The sequence below is a fragment of the Euleptes europaea genome, chromosome 2, assembly GCF_029931775.1.
Source record: "Euleptes europaea isolate rEulEur1 chromosome 2, rEulEur1.hap1, whole genome shotgun sequence".
Lineage (NCBI taxonomy): Eukaryota > Metazoa > Chordata > Lepidosauria > Squamata > Sphaerodactylidae > Euleptes > Euleptes europaea.
In genome coordinates, this window is record NC_079313.1 from 115,809,108 (window position 1) to 115,830,993 (window position 21,886).

The following is a 21,886-nucleotide window of genomic DNA, read 5'->3' on the forward strand; positions in this document are numbered from 1 at the left end:
TATGGTGACTTTTTTTTCTTGTTTTTGGGTCTGCCAGAAGGCCCAGGCTAAAGGGAGTGTGAAAAATGTCACATTCTGTTCCACACAGAATTGCTGTAAGTGGGTAAGAGGGACGAAGGGTGCTGCAATTGGGAGGGGGTGAAGATAGCTGGTACTGGGAATATGAATGGAGCCAAACTGGGCAGGGGGAAGAGAGTGAACGTGGCCATGATTCTATCCAATGCCACTTACACAACCAAATTCTATATACTGCTCATAAACCCAACGGAGGCCATACTGAGTGAGATCATATGTCCCCTATAACCACGTACTGCAGTCTGAGAATGGAGGAGGAGGGGATGTGATATTCCTACAATAGAAGCACTGCCATCAGGAATCTTCCATAATTAATAACAACTGTGTGTCTATTACGCAAAAGGAGAACACAATTATTTGGAAAGGCTCCTAGATTTACAGGGAATATGTCACTCAGGCAGCACATTGCCTACTGTGGTTTTGTGGATCATTTGCGCAACATTTTTTTCATGGTGTTCTCCTTTGTTTCATCTAATTCTCACCCCCCCCACACACACACACAAACCATATTAACTGCTAGAGGAGGAAGGCCATTGTGTCATGTGGCATAAACTATCTCAAGTCCTATAACATGATTTAGCATGAATATAGCCGGAGTTCTTTCAATTAGGAAATTCTCTTCACACATTACGGAGTACACCTATTGGGTCTTGATCCTCAACCAGTGACCTGCAGGTTCTATTCAATTCCTGTGTATACAGTGCCCAATTTGGATCACGGATATGGTGTATGTGGAGAACATAAGAAAGGCCATGCTGGATCAGAACAAGGTCCATCAAGTCCAGCAGTCTGTTCACAAAGTGGCCAACTAGGTGCCTCTAGGAAGCCCACAAACAAGACAACTGCAGCAGCTTTCTCCTGCCTGTGTTCCACAGCACCTGATATAATAGGCACGCTCCTCTGATTCTGGAGAGAATAGGTATGCATCATGACTAGTATCCATTTTTACTAGTAGCCATGGATACCCCTCTCCTCCATGAACATGTCCACTCCCCTCTCAAAGACTTCCAAGTTGGCAGCCATCACCACATCCTGGGATAGGGAGTTTCACAATTTAACTATGCATTGTGTGAAGAAACACTTCCTTTTATCTGTTTTGAATCTTTCCCCCTCCAGCTTCAGAAGGAGTTTAGCATTCCTTCCCACACCATTTTCCTGACCTGATAGGGTGCTATATGGCCTGCTGGGGAAACCCACGCGTGGGCCAAATAGCACACCCCCAGGACCACTTGAGGTCAGGAAAAGGGCGCAACAGGAAGCCTGAAGCCTGTTCATCATGCGTGCTACAGTCACAATCCAAATTGGGGTTCACGCAGGCAGAAATTCAGGAGAACCTATAAGTCATGTGTGACTGTTAGACAAGACTCTGAGTGGGGATCCTGGTCTCAGCCTGTAATTTAGGAAGAGAGTGCTCAAAACACTGAACAACAACCCTATCAGGTAGATCATTGGTAACATTATTTACTTGTATGTTAGATTTTAATTCTACCCTTCCTTCAGCCCGTTTGGTGTTCCCGTCTCCCATTTTATCTCATAGGTAGGTTGTGTTGAAAGATGGCCCACAATTAGCAAGTTCCATTGCAAGGTGCAGAACTGAAGTGGGTCTCCCCAGCCCCTTCTCTAACCACCAGGCCAGCCCTCGGGACAGACTGACTGTTGTTCTGCCCTTTTGCTCCCAGTATGTGATATCTCTTAAAGACCAGAGGGATAAGCCCAAGTAAAGGGATTTACAACAGTGTACAACAGTCTGAGCAAGATCTGAGCAAGGCTGTCAAAGATAGGACATTTTGGAGGGCATTGATTCATAGGGTCGCCATGAGTCGCAAGCGACTTGACGGCACTTAACACATTACACACACACACAACAGTATCTGTTGAACAGGACATGTCTACACTAACAACTTAATGCTGTTTGATGCCCATGATTTCTGAGTATTCTCCTTCTTTCTTCTTGCAGACCTTGAATCTGAACCTCGGTTAGAGTTTCCAGTTTCTGTGCAGCTGCCAGTCTACCGAGGTACAGTGTTGACTGATCATTGTGTATTTTCGAAACAGTAGTTCTAAGGGGATATGGTTGATTTATTTACTTATTCCTAATACTTGGAAGCCAGTGGGGTTAGTGTGTGTGTTTGACCAACATCACAGTCAGTTGGGTTCAAATCCCTGCTCATCACTAAAAGAACTTGGGCCAGTCATGTTCTCAGCCTAAATCACCTCACAGAGTTGTTGTAAAGATAAAATAAAAAGATAAAGGTCCCCTGTGCAAGCATCGGGTCATTCCCGACCCATGGGGTGACGTCACATCCCGAAGTTTCCTAGGTAGACTTTGTTTACAGGGTGGTTTGCCAGTGCCTTCCCCAGTCATCTTCCCTTCCCACCCCCCGCAAGCTGGGTACTCATTTTACCAACCTCGGAAGGATGGAAGGCTGAGTCAACCTTGAGCCGGCTACCTGAAACCAACTTCCGTTGGGATTGAACTCAGGTCGTGAGCAGAGCTTGGACTGCAGTACTGCAGCTTACCACTCTGCGCCCTCAAAGATAAAATGGAGGAGTTTAAAACCTTGTATGGGGCTTTCAGCTCCTTGGAGGAAAGACAGGACAGACAGATATTTATATCCAAAGTCAGGGGACACAAAGTCCCTTACTTTCTGCTTTGCAATTCAGTTAACAACAAACTCAGATCCTGCCTCAGTCACCTGGCCGGCTGAACTCCCACGAACATGAGGATTCTCAGAGCGATCCTGCGATGCAGATTCCACTCTTCAATGGCTGCTGCCATGATTAAGCCGCTCAGGAAGAGGAAATTGGTGTCTAAAAAATATTGGGGGCAAACTTTGTTGGCGGGGAGGACCCCCAGAAAGGGAAAGAGAATTATGGGAAGAAGAGCTGTCACAGACAATGGCAACGCTTCGGTGCACCAGTAGAAGGCCATGAGTAGAATTACGTAGAGACATTTTCCTTCCTGAAAGAAAACCAAAGGAGAAAAGGGTAAGAGATAATATTATGCCCTGTTTAGCTCTTGGGAATGTACAAAAATCCCTTTACAATTCTTATCTTCTTATTCTTCCCTTACTCGTTTTAATACCAATGAACAAATCTGACATAGTGTCAAAGTAATTCCAGCGCAAATGCCCCTGTGCTCCCCAGCATCTCCTAGTGGGTTATCTCCTGGTCTCCCCAAACCTCCTTATATGGCCTCCCACTAGGATTTGCCACCAGTGGGAGGTTTTGGGGGCAGAGCCTGAGGAGGGCGGGGTTTGGGGGAGGAGAGGGACTTCAATGCCACAGAGTCCAATTGCCAAAGCGAACATTCTCTCCAGGTGAACCGATCTCTGTTGGCTGTAGGTCAGTTGAAATAGCAGGAGATCTCCAGCTTTTACCTGGAGGATGGCTGCTTTTAAAAATGAATACTGATGGAAAATATTCACATTACTGAGCAGCATGTGTAGTTTTTACCCCTCCTCATCTCAGCCTGAGATGACTTCGGAGAAGCTGCAGGCTCTCGGTGTCTCCCTTCCTCTTTCCCCCCCTTTTATTAAAACGCTTTCTTGAAGGTGTCTCCCTTCCTCATCAAAGCCCAAACTCCTACCAATTCTTGACTAAGGGGCTATGCATCCACTGGACCTACCTGCTAAACACAAATTTAAGCTGTGTAACATCCTGTCTTGTTACGGTAAGACTTTAGGAAAGCAAAGTCCATGCTGTGTGTCCGTGTGTGGTAGAAGAGGACAAAGTGCACCAGTTTCTACATAAATGGCAGAGGAATGGGAAAAGCATCCTTTCTGACCACCTTTGACTTCCCCAAAGCAATGGAAACTCTTCCCCCACTCCTTTTTTTTTACAGCAAAAAGCTTAAAAGCAAGGGATCTATATTTTTATGTATATCTGCTGCTCAGTACTGAGGAATGAGTCAGCATGGCATGCTCCAGTTCTAGGGTTGCCAACCTCCAGGTGGGGCCTGGGGATCTCCTGGTATTACAACTGATCTCCAGACTACAGAGATCAGTTCTCCTAGGGAAAATGGCTGCTTTGCAAGGTGGACTCTATGGTATTGTACCCTGATGAGGTCCCTCCCCTCCCCAAACCCCACCATCTCTAGACTCCACCCCCAAAATCTCCGGGAATTTCCCAGCCCAGAGCTGGCAACCCTAAGACTTTAGCAGGTCCTTCATAGATTCCTCATTTTGCTATAAAGTGCATTTTGGTCATGGTAGGCACCTTCACCTTGGAAAAGTTACCTTTAATCCAACTTGATTAAAAGTCAGATCATTTTTGCTCTCAGATATGAACTTTCATATACATCTGGTGACTCAGTTAATTTTCCAGCCATGTAAATGATTGCCAGTAAAGAACATAGCAATGCCTTGGGTTTTTCCTCAGTTACACAAGAGATTCTTTATATAAACACTTCTATTGAGACAGAGAAGGAAGAATATAAGAATACTGTGGTTTCGCTTTACAAAGCAGAGGCTCTCACACATATAAACCTCCAAAGTAGAAAGTGAAACTACCTAGTAGCTCGCCAATATATTTTCTGTCACCCATTTCCTTCTTCCCTGAAGTCAAGAGCCAATCCTGCCTATCTGCCACATCACTGAAGCAAGAGGTGTCACAGAAGGGCCCAGGAGACATCGCCTTTGTGTCTGCAGGGAGCACCCAATCTGAAACAGCTACTTGGAAGTTCCTAACGTTTTGTGACTGGCCCCAGCCCCCATGGCTGTGTTACCTTAGAGCTGAGTTTGTGCTGCGTAAGGGGAATAATGCTTACGGAAGAAAATCCACATGAGGCTTGTTGCTTTAGAAAACAAATAGAAGCCCTTTGTTTTGAAGGAACTCCATACTGGATAGGAAAAGTACCAAAAAAGGTTCTTGCTATCTAAACCATAATGGAGAAAAAATGCATAGAGCGTGCATTGCCCACATGGTGGTTAGGGAGAGAAGGAGAAAGGGAAGGAGTCAGAAGAAGGAAGGCATCCGTAAGAGTGGTAAACGAAGGGACGTTGCTGGCTCCACGGCCTCCTCTGAAGCATCAAATGCGCTTTGTGAAAAGGAACATTGCAGTCCTCCATTTCCAACATTGTCAGCAGGGTTGCCAACCTCCAGGTGGTTGCTGTAGAAAGAATAATACCAAGCTCGAAATTATTCAAATTGAAACTTATATTCTAACAGTGTATAAGTGAAAAGGTGCTATACAAACATCATGTGAAACAAAAATCAAAGGAAACTTACTGCTATAAACAACATACAAAGGAACGAGTTTACACAAAGTAGCTGTATACAAACGCTACAACGTTTTACAAGGCAACAATGTCACAAGGTAACAAGGCAATTGTGTTAGTATCAAAATCTTTTTTCTTTTCAGAGTCAATTGAACGTGTAGGATCTTGATCTTGATAATGTACAAAAAATCTTGCTAGGACAAGAAATGCGCTTTATTCATCTTTTTAAATCTTATTTTCCATTTGGTTTAAACAATGAAATTGATCTATCTTGTTTTTTTATAAATCATTGTCTACTCTAAAGTATCACAGCTGTTTAGTATTGGGCTTAACCTTCTAACAGTAGTGAATAAATTACCTACCCCTGTAGCTTAGATCCAAGCATTTGAAGGCAGGACAGCCTTACAGGCGCAGAGAAAGATGACCTATTTGAAATTTGAAATATAAGATTTCCTTCTTTCTTAGGTATAGTATTGTTGTCTTAATTTTTGCATAACATTCTAAAATATTTTTTAAAATAATATGAATGAGATACACGTTTTGGAGATTGGTTTTTATTGTATCCTAGGAGCTTTGACATTTGAACGAATGAACCGCCAATGAAGCTGCCCTAGTAGGCAGTGAAAACGTTCGGGACATCCGGACAGCGTTTCGACCTTGTGCTTTGATCCTACACATTCAATTGACTCTGAAAAGAAAAAAGATTTTGATACTAACATAATTGCCTTGTTACCTTGTGACATTGTTGCCTTGTAAAATGTTGTAGTGTTTGTATACAGCTACTCTATGTAAACTCGTTCCTTTGTATGTTGTTTATAGCAGTAAGTTTCCTTTGATTTTTGTTTCACATGATGTTTGTATAGCACCTTTTCACTTATACACTGTTAGAATATAAGTTTCAATTTGAATAATTTCGAGCTTGGTATTATTCTTTCTACAGCTTGTCTATTTAATACCAGTGCATATTTGGGTTTAACCTCCAGGTGGTGGCTGGAAATCCCCCACTATTACAATTGATCTCTGGGCGACAGGGATCAGTTCACCTGGAGAAAATGGCCCCTTTGGAAGGGGGACTCTATGGCATTATACCCCATTGCAGTCCCTCTCCTCCCCAAACCCTACCCTCCTCAGGCTCCATCCCCCCAAAACTCCATTATTTCCCAACCCAAAGGTGGCAGCCTTACTTGGCAGCCATTTTGCTCCATCGTGGCAGCCTTTTTGTGGTGGTACCGACCACCTGTTCTCATAAATCCAGAAGTGCCCACAGGTTCAACAACATTGAGGACATCTGCCCTAACCGTTGGCCCGCTCTCAGGGCCTGTCCCAATGTTTGGAGGTCCTACAGCAAGATGCTATGTGGTACCTCCCCACCCCCACCTCCCTCTCTTTCAGCCAGCAAAAAATGGGTGCGGTGGCTGGTGCCTCTGCCACCATTTGTGTGCGCTCATGCTGCTACTCACCAGCCTGAGAATGCAGCAGTCGGTGCTAGGGATAACCAGTGCCTCACGGGGCAGTGAAACAAGAGGCAGCAGTTCTTCTCCTACCTCCGCTCCAGATAGCAGGCAAGTCCGTCACTTCAGCAGGGGTCTGGGGATGGCAACTGCCTATGGCTTACATCCTCCTCACCCATGGAGCACTGTTGGCTCTTAACAGAAATTGCTGCTCAGTCAAGCAAGCCAGAATACTTTCTGCTTGCTGGCAGAGGGAAACCCATCTACCGATGCTAGGGTTGTCATTTGCCCACTGCTGGTGGGGCACACCCTATCCCCTACCAGCATTGAATAGGGTGACCGGGGGGGTGGGGGGGAAATGGAAGGCCACACAACATAGTGCAACATCACTTCCAGCTGAATCACTGGAAGTGACATCATTGTATTGTGGGCGCTCTAAGATTCACCCACAACACAGTGACATAACTTCTGGTTATGCAGTCAGAAGTGACTTGCAGGGTGCTGGACCCCCCTATCACCTGGGGGTTGCCAAGGGCTGGCAGTCATAGCCATTACTAATCCCATTCATACCCACTGCCCATGCAAGCAGAAATTCTGCTGTCCACAAGAGAAAATCAGTGAATGGGTGATGACTGTAGCTACCATTGCCACTTGAGCAGGCAGACATTAACCTGAAGACAGCTCCTTCTCTGCAGTCCACAGGGAGTTGGTTGTTCCTTGCACCATTTGTGTACTTACTCTTCCAGCCACGTATCTTCTGATATCTGGAAGAACAGAAACCTCCTGTCCTGGTATATTCCCCAGAGAAATCTTTGGTCATGTAATAACAACTTACTAGTGGTCCCTGGCCCAAAGAGTATCCGGCTGGCCTCGACCAGGGCTTTCTCTGCCCTGGCCCCCGCCTGGTGGAAGAGTCTCCCCAGTGAGATCAGGGCCCTGCGGCGGCTCAAATAATTCCACAGGGCCTGCAAGACGGAACTATTCTGCCAGGCTTATGGTTGAGGTGAGCTACAGTTTTGCCTATAAATACTGGCTTCCCTTACCCTCCCTATCCCCGCTGATTGTGCCCTTTTTTGTGTTATACCTCCTTTGGGGCTTGTCCATCTGCTCACCCGGCTACAGCCAGATATTCGTTTTTTGGTGCCATTGGACATTTTTGTCCTTATTTATTAGATTGTATTGGGGTGTTTTGTCGTTTTAATGCTTTTTATCCTGTTTTTATTATTTGTGGTTGTTTTGTGAGCTGCCCTGAGCCCGGCCTTTTGGCTGGAGAGGGTGGTGGTCGAATTCCTTCAGGGGGCCTAATCCCAAGAGAAAGAAGACTGGTAGTTGTGTATCAGTGACCTCTTACTAGCTGCCAAACCATGGCAATCTCTGAGGCTTAGCCTGCCCCACTTGCATGGTATGAATGATAGTCTGAAGTAAGGGACATTGTCAAGAGGGTTTAGCTATTCAGCCATAGCACAAGGAGACTTCTCACTAGAACACGGATGAACTCTTACACAACTCTCCACTCTGGGCACAGCACTGCCAGCTAACGCCCACTGGCTGTTTCTGTCTCCTCTTGAAAACAAATATTTTCTTTATGCCCCATTATACTGTTTTGGAAAATTAACACACTGTTGTTTTTCATCTCTGGCACACATTTTTACAATTGCGATACCAGTTGTTGGGGTATTATGGTCCAAATATTTGTAAACAAAATCAGAATAAACCAGGGTCTTCCGACTCCTAATCTAACACTCTAACCTAAAGTTGCTAACTCTAGGTTGGGAAATTCTGGGAGATTTGGGGGGGGGAGCCTGGGGGGGTTGGGATTTGGGGAAGGAAGGTTCCTCAGCAGTGTATAAAGCCATAGAGTCCAACCTTCAAAGTAGCCATTTTCTCCAGGGGAACTGATCTATGTCATCTGAAGAGCAGTTGTAATTTTGGGAGATGTCCAGGTTCCACCCGGAGGTTGGCAACCCTACGCTAACCATTACACCTCACAAGCTCTGGACGAATCAGCTTACAAGTTAAAGTAATAAGACATGAATATTGTATTTATGAATCCAGAAATTAACAGCTTTCCATTTTATTTTCAGAATTCACCCCAAGAAGATTCCTTGAATCAATAATTTACAGTGTATGAATCAAAACAATTTTAACATGGATGAGTTACCGCAAACTACATCTTAAATCACCATGTCAGACTTTGAAAATAAAATTAAAATGATGGTTTCCATATTTAGACAACCAATTGGATAGATTAATTGATGAAAATTGTTTTAATCAAGTAAAATGTGCACCCATTTTAACAAATTAAGCTTATAATATAGTTACTTACGAATACAAAAGCCTTTACTGGCATTAAAAATGGAAATCGTACAGTGAAGTTTACAGTAAAATCATGGTATAAGGATATGCAGATATCATACAATAAAATTTACTATAAAATCATTTTTATAAGAACATACAAATCCCACTAAATTGGTTACTTGGTTATTCAATCCTGACTTAACCGTTATATGGTGCTGAGTAACAATCGTGTTCTCTAATTACGAAACATAATTACTTATAAAATCCATGGGTGGCTGGTACCATCTTAGCAGGGGCATTCCTGTTTCTCTCCCAAAAGGGAATGCCTCTTCTAAAATGGCCCCTGTTATGGGGTCATAATCCTAAAACAAAGAAAAGCAGGCTTTGTATAAGTATTGTTGATTCAAATGTAAATGTTTCCACGTTAAATAAATTAAACATCATTCAACTAATTTATTTCTTTAATCAAGTGACAAGTCTAACAAAAATATGCTAAATGTATCAATTTTTTCATGTCTGTGATGTTTATGGGTAGTGGAATTGTAATCTATACTAGTGATCATGAACATAAAACCAGAGAGTGGTAATTATTTTGAGTCACTCTGGAGTGCCTGTCTATGATCTTGCATGTATAATACAGCCAAAAGATATATGGTTTATTTTACAAGGTCCTCTCTTGCTTCTGTTTTAGATGACCAGAGGAAGAGCTTAAATACATTTTGGTTCATGACATATTGGCTAATTCAGCTGGCTTCCTAAACTTCACTGCTTAGATGGGAATGAGTACTGGTAGTCACTCTGCATTCTGACCCAACGTGCTAAAAGGAATCAAGGAAAACTCCTGAACACATCAGTGCTTCCATTCCTTCTGATGTAGGTCCACTCAGAGAAAAAATTGGGTTAGTCTGTTCTGCAGAGCAATTAACACAGATCCATAGTGGAATAAAAATTCTCACTTAATTTATGAGCCTGTAAAGAGGAAGTATGGGAGTTTGCAGTGATTCTGGGAAAGCCTGAATTATCTGCCCTGGCCAATATTGCCAAGAACTATTCAGCATGGTGTAGTGGTTAAGAGCAGTGGTTTGGAGTGGTGGAGTCTGATCTGGAGAACCGGGTTTGATTCCCCTCTCCTCCACATGAGCAGCAAAGGCTAATCTGGTGAGCTGGATTTGATTCCCCACTCCTCCAATAAAGGTTAATGAAATGAAATGATTCCCCACTCCTACACACAAAGCCAGCGGGGTGACCTTGGGCAAGTTACGGCTCTGTTAGAGCTCTCTCAGCCTCACCTATCTCCCAGGGTGTCTATTGTGGGGAAGGGAAGGCGCTTGTAAGCAGTTTTGAGTCTCCCTTAAGTGGTAGAGAAAGTCGGCATATAAAACCCAACTCTTCTTCTTCTGTTCAATTACACACCCTTCCTCCGCCCGCAACCTGACCTCAGTCAAAAGCCAAGAAATGTAGCTTGGATATCAACCCTTATGCAAAGGAAACAGCCAAGCTATGTTACAGCAGCAGTAGTTCGTATTGCCTCCAGTCTCCCCTAGTCTCCAAGATCTCCCCCATCTCAGTTAGTGCAGTGTCCTAGAGGAGCTCCATTACTGCAACAGAGAACCTTGGTCACCTGGCCATGGATGATGACTAAGAGTCCCCTACTGTGAAGCCCCGCCTTCAGCAACTACTGCCAGTTTCAAGCCTGGGTACTGCTGACACCACGTTCATTAGAAGCTGTTGTGACAAGGCTTTTGCACACCTCATTAGCTGTGTCCCTTGCACCCTGCCAAGAACATGGGTACCTCCTGCACCGCCTGTTCCCCTTGCAATCATTCACTGTTCTCGAGAATGTCTTGCTGGCTCCACAGGCTCCTGAGTTAAGCCTTCTGCAATTTCAGCAGCAGTAAAACACATGAGACGAGGCATGGCTAAGTGTTTCTGGTGCGTAAGGTTTTAAAAAGCGCACCTCGTAAGGAAACTTTGAATTGCTGCTTTTAAGGAGTGATCAGTATATTCAACTGCACAGCAAATCCAGACAAAAGTACCTTTCCTTTTATGATAATGCTGGTGGCTGTTAGTGCAGGATTGTAAAAAAACTTCTTGCCTAACTGCTGGGACATCTGAAAAACAGCCTCTGGCCAGCTTGGTAGGAAAGCTTTTACAGAAGAGTTTCCCTCTCCTTTAATTCACAAATGCACCTGTGTGAACACAGCATGCTTGCAATGATAGCCAAGTAATTAATTCACTGGTTAAAAATCTTTTGACTAATGAGAATGTCCCTGATTAATCAGGAGAAAGGTTTTTTTAAAGACTTTTAAAATGCAAGTACTTGCAAATGTGCCTTGACCTAGATGGCCCAGGCTGGCAGAATCTTGTCAGTCCCCAGAAGCTTAGCAGGGTTGGCCCTGGTCAGTACTTAAGATGGGAGACCACTAAGGCAGTACACAGAGATACGCTATGGCAAACCACCTCTGTTCATCTATTGCCTTAAAATCCCTACAGGATCGCCATAAGTCAGTTGCAACTTGATGCTACCACCCTTGCAAATCCATGTTGGCAGGTGCCTTCTTAAAGGGGGCATTCTCCTTCATTCACAGAGAGGAGGGCATCTACTGAGATGGGTTTGTTTGTTTTAAACATTTATATTCCACTGTATTTACTCAGACTCAACAGTGCAATTCTAGGTTGCAAGGACCCAAAACGTAACAGTCCAATTAATTAGACTTTAAAAATGTACAGCTGGTGCCTACTGAGACATACCTATCTTGGGGTCTTTGTGTCGATTATGCATGCCACTTCCGACCGTCAGAGGTCGCCTCACTCTCCCCCTGCGTTTCCCTACGTTTTGCCCGCGTTTTCATATTGAAGATAAAACAGGTCCCTGAAAATGTAGCAAAACGTGGGGAAATGCATGGGGAGAATGAGGCAACCTCTGACAGTCAGAAATGGCATGCGTAATCAACACAAAGACCCAAAGACGTGGGAGGGGTGACAGTGAGTGAAACAGCCATGCATAAAAGACCTGGGGAACAAAACTCCACCAGCAGACAAAAACTCTAGCATCCCATGTCTAACTCAAGACTCGTATAACCTTAGAAGTGCAAGGAGCACAAGCTTCCCTTCATCTCTGCGTGCCGTCCGGAATCCAGCCACATGAAGTTCCTTTGCCTGCTGTGACTGTGCCTTTCTTGCTCCCCTCGGCATTTTTCAAGAGGCTGTAAAAAAAAATGTAACCTGTACCTCCCCCGCCCCCAGCAGTTACTTGCTGGCTGTGGCTTTGTAGAACAAACTTTGAGCACAACCCTCGGTGTCAGAAGTTTAATCCCACTTGGGAACAAAAAAGCAACTCCGGCAGCCAAAATAAAACCAAGCTGTTTATTTTTCACCCCGAGAAATCTGTTTACCCAGAGCACACAAAAAAATTACCTTGGGGAAGTGCAAATTCTATGACAGGCAACCAAGAGGTACAAAGAGAGAAACTGCAGCTCTCTCTGATTTAGTGTGGTAAAATCATAGTAACTTTAACATCGAAGAGGCCTGTAGTAGTGACAGAGCAGGGAAGCACACTTTGATTGTCCCCACTCAGTCAGAACATAAGAGCCAACCATGCTGGACTGGACCAAACATCCTTCTAGTCCAGCATCCTATTTTTCACACTGGCCATACAGAAGCCCTTGGGAAGCTCACTAGTTTGGATTGAGAGCAGGGGATTGAAGGGGAGGCATTATTTATTTATTTACAAAATTTGTATCCTGCCTTTCTGCCCTAACAAGGGCCACCAAAACATACAATGATAAAATCAACCCCACCCAAAAAGCACCCGTCATTAAAACAATTACAAACTGTGAAAATACATACAAAACATAAAAAAGCAATTAAAAATGGTTAGGAAGGTGGGCTCATTGAGAGAATGCCAAACAAAACAAAGACGTCTTCACCCACTGGTGGAAGATGGCAACAGATGGGAACAGAGGAATTACCCAAGAAAGAGTGTTCCAAAGCTTTGGTGCCATGATCGAGAAGGCCCTCTCCCGGGCTGCCACCCACCTAATCTCAGAAGGAGGGGGAAACTGAAGCATGGTCTCTGAAGATGGCCATAGTGGTCAGGCAGGTTCATATGTAAGGCTCCTTTCCTCTCCACGGTTTAGACCCCAATTTTTATTCCTAATCTCCTCTTAGTTGTTTCTAAGGGCACCTCCAATGAAAACCTAAAAGGTTAATGAGGATCTCTTGGCATAAGTTTCAGGCAGTGCATCTGGCTGCCATGTCCAGAGCACATTCCAGCACAAAGGCCAGAGGCATTGACATACCCCCCCCCAGCTCCACAGCATGCATAATACAATCATATACCCTGTTTTCATCACAATGAACCATTTCCTTCCAGTTGTTAAGGAAAGTATGACCTCCGCTCCAGCTATGGTTCAAGCTGATTCACCCAGCATGATCCACCCAGCATGGGTTCAAGATTGAAAATACCCAATCCATCAATGACTACCTTGGAATGTCAGGTGTCATTTCCACTCTTCCCTCTGAATTTTGGGGGCAGTTACCTTCAAACTGCCTAATCAAATTCAAACCTTATTTCTTGGAGCAATCCTGATCCTGGGAAAGTCAGATCCCATTCCAAACTGTGGCTTTCCCCCCCTTAAAAGGGGTAGCCCAGGTCCGTGCAAAGTGTACCAGGTTTTGATTTGGCGACGTCCAACTACATGTGTTCATAGGAAAGTTATTCACGGGCTCATGGGCATCCCTTGATGACTGCCACATTAACTGACAGCTTGCATGTGTGAATGAGCCACAGGAAGAGCTTTGGTGTCAGTGATTTTTAGTGGAGCTAGTCTGCTGATTCAGCTACAAATATAAAAAGGCAAGAAATCAACTGACGTCAACCAGTCTGTGCTAAAGCAAAATCAGAGAATCCCCTGGCATATACGACGAAAAACACTCCATGCCAACCTGCCATTCTCAGTCCTTTATGATTTCTGTTCTTCAACTTTAAGCTCGTTCTTCACATTCTCCCTTTCACTCTCCTCCTAACAAACTCCCTGCTTCTCTTGTTTCTTTATTGCCATCTTCACTATTTGGCCAAAACACTTAGTGCCTGAATTCATATCATTCCTAACCTGTGTTTGATCTTCTAGCTCCCTGCCCCTCAACAGCTGGCCTACCAGCAATATCAACACAGCAAACCTAAGCGGGTCTACTCAGGGGTTGGAGCCAGCAGATTTCCATTAATAGGAGGCAGGGTTTGGTTTGTTTGTTGCTGAATCCTTCCTTCCAGTGCAGATTCAGTCCTCATGCAGTTCCTGGAGGTCCAATGTCTCCCAGGAGCAGCACTTCAGAAAACCCTTTGGGCTGTACTGAGATGGCAGAGGTGAGAAAGTCCCATTCTGCTGGTAGAAACCCCTTCCACTGGATTCAACCCCAAGTCCATTAAATAGGGCCTTCTCCCAGGAAAGCGATCTTAGAATGGCACAGCAAGTCTGCCAAGTCTCTCCAACTGATCCACTCAACCTCCCTAACTTTCTCCTCTTGTTGTTTGCGTGATCTTGTGCAAACTAGAGGTGGCCGTCAATTCCTCCACCATAGTCCTCTATGTTGCTGCACCAATAAATGGCCACCACGAGTGAACAAACAGGGGCAATGCCCATATAAGCCACTGAGGGGTAGTGGTTACAGTGGTTCAAATCCCTACCCAGTCACAAACCTTTTTGGGTGACTTTGGGACAGACACCCTCTCTCGGCCTAAGCTACCTCACAGAGTTGATATGAAGATAAAATAGAAAGGGGAAAACCATGTCGGCCACAAAGGCCGGGAGAGAAAAAACAGGTTGGTCAACTGCAGCAGAAGCTCTTTACCCTAAGCATAAATGTGAAACCAGTGCTTTCCCGCTGCATGGGATGCTTGCATCCACCAGAAGCCTCGAATGATGATGGACAATGGGTCAGAAGATTGGAGTTACACTGGCTCATTTGATAAACATAAGAACATTAAGAAAGGCCCTGCTGGATCAGACCAAGGTCCATCAAGTCCAACAGTCTGTTCACACAGTGGCAAACCAGGTGCCTCTAGGAAGCTCACAAACAAGACGACTGTAGCAGCACCACTTGCCTGTGTTCTACAGCACCTACTATATTCGGCATGCTTCTCTGATCCTGGAGAGAATAGGTATGCATGATGACTAGTATCCATTTTTACTAGTAGTCATGAATATCCCATTCCTCCACAAACATGTCAACTCTCCTCTTAAAGCCTTCCAAGTTGGCAGCCATCACCACATCCTGGGGTAGAGAGTTCCACAATTTAACTATGTGTTGTGTGAAGAAATACTTCCTTTTATCTGTTTTGAATCTCTCACCCTCCAGCTTCAGCAGATGACCCATTTTAGTATTATGAGAAAAGCTTCTCCCTGTCCACTCTCCATACCATGCATAATTTTTATAGACCTCCATCATGTCTCCCCTTGACTGCCTTCTTTCCAAGCTAAACAGCCCTGATCAGAATACCACTGCACAGCAGGTTTGCTCAGAATCCTACTCTTAGGACTACATTGTTAACTGTCCATTCTTTCTGCCATATTTTGTCAAGAGCAAAAAATGTGGGCTGCTGCTTACCTATGTAACAAATTGAGTCAGCATACATAAGTAAAGTTGGCTTAAGCAGTTGGCTCCCATTACAGTACAACGTAACCCATCAGGCCAGTCACAGCTGTCTGTACATGTACGGTGGCCTGCCAGGTGTTTGACAATACCTGATCTCTTGTGGAACTTCCAAGGAAGAAACAGATGTTTATTGAGCCTCTGGAGGCACCATACTTGCCCCCTGTGTTGCAGCAGATAACAAATTGTGCAGGCCTGCTACTGTGCAAAAAATTGGCTCAATAATTCAGCATAAATCCCTGCCATGTAGGATATCTTGACTATTATTTATGCAAAATCCAAAGTCTGGGCACCTGGGAGAATATTCTGCCTTCAGAAGACAACACACAGTTTGTTCCTCATGCTCGATATGTAGGCTTGTATCTGCAGCATCTTCAAAAGACATTACAAACTATTAAAGCTGTTTGTCAAGCTAATGTGCAGTAACAGGCTAATATAATGAGATACAAGCCACTAAAAGGAATTAAATACGTTATGTAATTCTGGTTCTACTCTTTGAACCAAATGAAACATTACATATGCGCTCACAAAGCACTGAACAAATATTCAAAAAGGAAATTATGAACAGCAAACCTTTAAAGCTCTTCCATCCTATGAGCAAACGAAGCAACACAATCCTCCCCTTTATTCTGAGGATGCTGTAAACTAGGGAAATAACAGCACAATCCTGTGTCTTATCTACATAAGTAAAGCCCCAAAGTAGATATCCTCAACCAGGCTGTCCTCAAACAGGGCCAGGGCTTTCTTGTTCTGGCCCTGGCCTGGTAGAATTCTCTCTTCAACGAGACCAGGGCCCTGCAGAATCTAACTCAGTTCTGCAGGACCTGTAAGACTGAACTGTTCTGCCAGGCCTGTGGTTGAGGGCAACAGGGGTTTCCATCACAGCTGGCCTCCCTTCCCCCCTCATTTCCATCGGATTTTTAACAGGCGACCCGATTTTTTCCCCTGTGCTGGTGGCGGTCCTGTGGGCAGATAAAAATTAGAACGAAGGAGCACTCGGGAGATGTACGGGCATTCTGGCCAATGGCGGACATGTTCCTGAGGTCCCTCAGGAGGGAAATGGGAGGAGGAGCGGGAGGGGAAAAGTGGAATGGGGGAATGTCGGTATGAAGGGGAATTGATCCGCATGCTGAAGCACGCACCAACAAGCACTCACAATTGCTGTAATTCTTTATTTTCGTGACAAAACTGAGATGAGAAAACCTGGAGAAGTTTCGTAATGGAAGTAGGTTGGACCCGCAGGCGGGAGACGACCATGTGTTATGACAACGGAGATTTGCTACATTGGTGGGAGAATCGCAAGACAAAACAGCCATGCGTAAACAACCATAGTCTGTTGGAGGATGCTGTTGATGTTCTGAACCGGTGCTTGGAGTCCGCAATGGGCTGCATGAGGGTGAACAAGCTGAAACTTAATCCTGACAAGACGAAGATTATCTGGGTTAGTAGAAAGGAAGACCAGATACTTCAAATCTCTCTTGTCTTGTATTGGGTTATACTCCCTTAAAAGCCAGGTTTGCAGCTTGAGATTGCTACCTGACACAGCAGTCACCTTAAAAAACCAGGTGGCTGTGGTGGTCTGGAGTGTTTTTGTTCAGCTTCAGCTGGTGTGTCAACTGCATCTGTTCCTGGGTCAGTCAGATCTAGCCACAGTGATCTATGCTTTAGTGACATCTAGGCTGGACTACTGCAATGTGATCTACTTGGGGCTACTCTTGAAGAGTGTTTGGAAGCTGCAGCTAGTGGAGAGTGCTGCGGTTAGACGGTTGGTCAGAACCAGCTATCAGGAGCACGTGTATTTGACATTTCAGCAATTACACTGGTTACCAATCCACTCCTGAGTCCAATTCAAGGTGTTGGTTTTGACCTTTAAAGCCCTACATGGCTTGTGACTGGGGTCTCTGAAGACCTGTCTTCTTCCATATTTACCTGCCCAGGAATTAAGATCACAGGGAAAGTTCCTCCTTACTGTCCCATCAATCAAAGAAGTTCATTTGGTGGGTACATGTCAGAGGGCCTTTTCATTAGCAGCCCCATGACGATGGAACAACCTCCCCAGGCAGGTGTGCCTGGCCTCCTCACATTTTATTTTTAGGAGGCAGCTGAAGATGGTTTTATTTAGAACTGCATATGATTAATTTACTAGCAGTCCTAAACTCTGATTTAAAATTTTGGTTTTATGTATTTTTATGTAATCTATTTTATTTTTATTTTAAGCTGCCTTGAGCTCTGTGACAAAGAAAAACAGCTATTAAGTGTTTTAAATACTAATAAAATAAACAGGAATCTTGTGGCACCTTTAACAAGTTTTTATTCAAGCATAAGCATTTGTGGACTAGAGCGCAGATGCCTAAATGGTCAAAAAAACACACACACACACAAAAATAAGAAAAAAAACTTCTTTTTTTTACAACACAGCGAGGAAGTGAATCCACAACCAAACAGGATGAACAAAGTCCAGATAAAAATGCACTCCTGGGAATTTTCCTTCCAGCAGCCCCTTCTTAGTTAAACCAAATGTCCAAGCCTGTGAACACTTATGTCTAACAGGGCAATCCTAAGGAAAGTTACTCCAGTCTAATCCTATTGATAGGAATGGTCTTAGACTGGAGTAACTCCTTTTAGGATTGCACTGCAAATGAAATCAGTGGCACTGACGTATAAGCAAACATGCTTATCATCGCCCTGCGAGAAAGGCATATGCTTTAAATCGCCATCTCTTTTCAACAGAAGAGAGCCAGCGTGGTGTCGTGGTTAACGTGTTGGACAAGGATCTGGGAAACCCAGGTTCGAATCCCCGTTCAGCCATGGAAAATTCCTGGGTGACCTTGGGCCAGTCACACACTCTTAGCCTTGACCCTGGCAAGTATTTGGATGGGAGACCTCCAAGAAATACCAGGGTCGTGACGCAAAGGCAAACAATGGCAAACCACCTCCCAACATCTCTTGAAAACCCTACAAGGTTGCCCTAAATCAGCTGTGACTTGACTGGCAAAAAGCAAAAGGAAAGAGGTATCACAGAGGGAGGGTCATTTGCAGAAGCCAACATTTTTTCTTTATTTTTTTTTGAAATACTTCTAGACCACCCTTCCCCAGGAAAAGTAGGCTCAAGGTAGGTTCAAAGCATTTTAAAGGCACAGTCAGCACAAAAGCACAAACTATAATGTAGCTCAATGGAACCATATATCCAACAATAATTACCTAATACAATTTTATAATAAACTCAACCAAAACCCTGACCAGCTGCCTGTTTCAGAATTCCAAAGCTACTACTGAAAAAGCTTCAGAATGGGGCCTCCACCATCCTGTACTCCCTATGGGAGGGGACAACAAGGAAGAACTGATGGGATGAACGGAGCTGGTGTATAAATTAATGAAGGGAGAAACAACTTAGATCTAGAAGGGCCAGATTCCTTTCAGGATTAAATGATAGGGGAGTTATTTTGAGGATTAAATGAAAGGAGAGTAATACATATCATAACCGTTCCTAGCCCTTGGAATAATGTGGGGGGAAACAAAATAAAGCATACATTATGAAACAGATAAATATCCTTTTGCCTGAATATCAGCATCAATATCCTTCTTAAATATGTATACGCCAATATTGATGTAAATCTGATTTGACAAAGTAGTAAGCAAGTAAGCTTGTTACAGTTTCAATACCCGGTAATCTTGGAAATAAAAATAATAATGTCATCTTAACAGCTCAATTGATTGGAATGATACATGATAATAATTTACGCTGCATTTTTCCCCTACCAAGCAATAAGAACAATGGATGGGGGGAAAATAAATCAGACTCAGGATTTGAGAGGTACACTGAGTAGATGGAACCAATTCGATTATTCTACCAACAGAAGAGGGATGTTGTCACTGCATGCCTTCTGAGAGGCTGGGATGGGATTGAGATTAGCATGAAAATATTATCGAACAGACCCTGCAGGGCAGATCTACAAGAACAATCACAATATACAAAATGGGATGTTTGCACATGGTTTACTGTAACCTGCCCCAGGAAGCAGCTTTCTGGCTAAGTGGGAAAACACAAATGCTTAAAATAAATAAATAGTTCGTGTGACAGTTGTGAGGCCTGTCCACAGCATTATAGATTCTCCAAGATACCGTGTGTCCTAAGAGATTTAACAGGGCCATTTTAAGCAGAGTTACAAACCCCTAAAACCATTGACTTCAATGAACAGGCAGCCCATTCCTGAAGGGGGGGCAGTTAGGCAGTAGCTAAGAGTGGAGCAGCCACACCGCCTCTACAGAAGCTTCCCGGCCGCCACAAAGAAAATAAAGGGCACTTTTAAAATAAAAATGCGAAAATGTCCCCATTGAGTAAAGCGAGGCTACGCCACCAAAATACCTGGCATAGCAACGTCGCAGCTTGAGGGGATGTTCCCAGGGCAAAAAGGTTGGAAGCTGCCTAAAGGTCGCTCTGCTCCAGGAACGCCTCCCGGGATGCTGGTGCGGGGACTTGTGCTACTGAAACGCTCGCCTGCGCCCCGTGCCACAGCATTCTGGGGTTAGCGTGGATGCCACCCGGGTTGGCGTACGGGCCCCTTAACCCGTGTTAAATGGGTACTTACACCGGCGCGGGGTCACGCCAGCTCCTAAGGAGCTTTGCCCCCCCCTTTCAGGATGGCACACTTAGTAGGGTGTCTGCTTAGATGGCATCAGGGAGCAACAGGCAAAACAAGAAAAGGCATATTTTGCCAGAGACTGCAAACTATGTGTGCCCAGGTACTGGCTTCTTTGGGGCTAATGAATGCTCATCTGAAAGTCTCCATCGGAACTTGGCAAAAAGAGAAAGAGAAGGCAGACAGTTCTGGTTTGGAGAACACTTTTAGTTGCTTTTCTCCATGCCAATTCTGATATATTTTCAGTTCTTATACTGATATGCATAAATTTACCACTATGTATTCTTTAAATTGAGGGGGGGGGGAGAGAGAGATCTGGATTTAAAACCTGTACTATATCCCAGTGCTGTCAAGGCAACACAACCTAAAGTGGCAAGATATGGGAACAATTACAAAGAATTGTGATAGAAAATTGCAGGTCAGTAGGAAATGTCCGAATGCAACTGTTGCACAGTATCTTTACTCAGACCAACCGAGCGCCAGCTTTTAACCTTACGAGTGCTCTTCATCAAGCTTTATCAGGCACTTCATCAACAAACAAACAAAAGGAGGGAGGGACATTGGCCATTTATTCATGGAAGGTTTTGCATTGGATGTGTCACTCTATAGATGCACATTTTCTCCATCTGAATTCTCAAAACTCTGCATGGCGGCTTATTGTTGAGTTTTGAGAATATGGAAGGGAAAAAAGTGCATCTAAAGAGTGGCAAATCCAATGCAAAATCTTCCATGAATAAATGGCCATTGTGTCTGATGGAAATCCCAAGTCTACAACTGTTCTGCAGCCTAATTGCTCAGGATGTGGTCATAGGCTAGGTCTATACATGGGGCTGGATCCTGTGCAAAGTCTGCACTGACCAAAAGAATTCTCATCCGTTGGCACAGGATTTCTCCACCTGCTACCTCCCACCACAGCCCCAAATTCCTCATGAAATGTTGCCCCTGGAGTCACCTGGCCAAGGGGTGGGGTCAGGGGCCTGCTGCAGGAGGGAGGAATCAGCAAAAATGGTGACCTTTCCTCCCTTTCATCAGTGGACATTTCCTCCTAGATCCAACCCATGGAGCAGAGCAAAAGGGTGGAATGCTGAGGTGAGAATGGCTTCTGCTACTTCAGACTATACGTCAATTACGAAACCTTTTGATTTTGTCCCACATTTTTTTCACCCCCATCACCCCCCGCCCCCCAAATACATCAAGGAAATGTCTGCCTGACTTTTTTTCCTGCCTGGCCTGAACATGGAATCCTCCACGTTCAAAGGCAGGCAACCTCTGCACCCTACTGTCAGCAGGCCACATCAAGGGAAAGAGGACTGACTGAGAAGCAGACTGACAGTGGAACAGACACAAAGAACTAGTGAAATTTTTATTGGCCTGACTCGTTTGGAGAACTGGCTTGGCCTGACTAGTTCGACCTGACCAGTTTGGAGAACAATGCCTAGACAAGAAAGAAAAGGCATTCCTGGGGGGAGCCGTGGACAAGAACAAGACGAAAACTTATTTCTTGTGACCAGAACGAGAGGGAGAAAGAGCAATTCTCGAAACAGAGTGGCTG

General features: G+C 44.4%; 1 protein-coding gene across 1 annotated transcript in view; it reads right to left on the bottom strand.

Moving 5' to 3' along the window:
* Nucleotides 1-21,886, bottom strand: part of SLC13A3 (solute carrier family 13 member 3) — a 64,683-nt gene that overhangs the window by 39,428 nt on the left and 3,369 nt on the right. Inside the window, exon 2 of the mRNA XM_056845016.1 lies at nt 2,772-3,037. Within this exon, the coding sequence (XP_056700994.1) occupies nt 2,772-3,037 (266 nt within the window). The remainder of the gene's footprint in view (nt 1-2,771; nt 3,038-21,886) is intronic.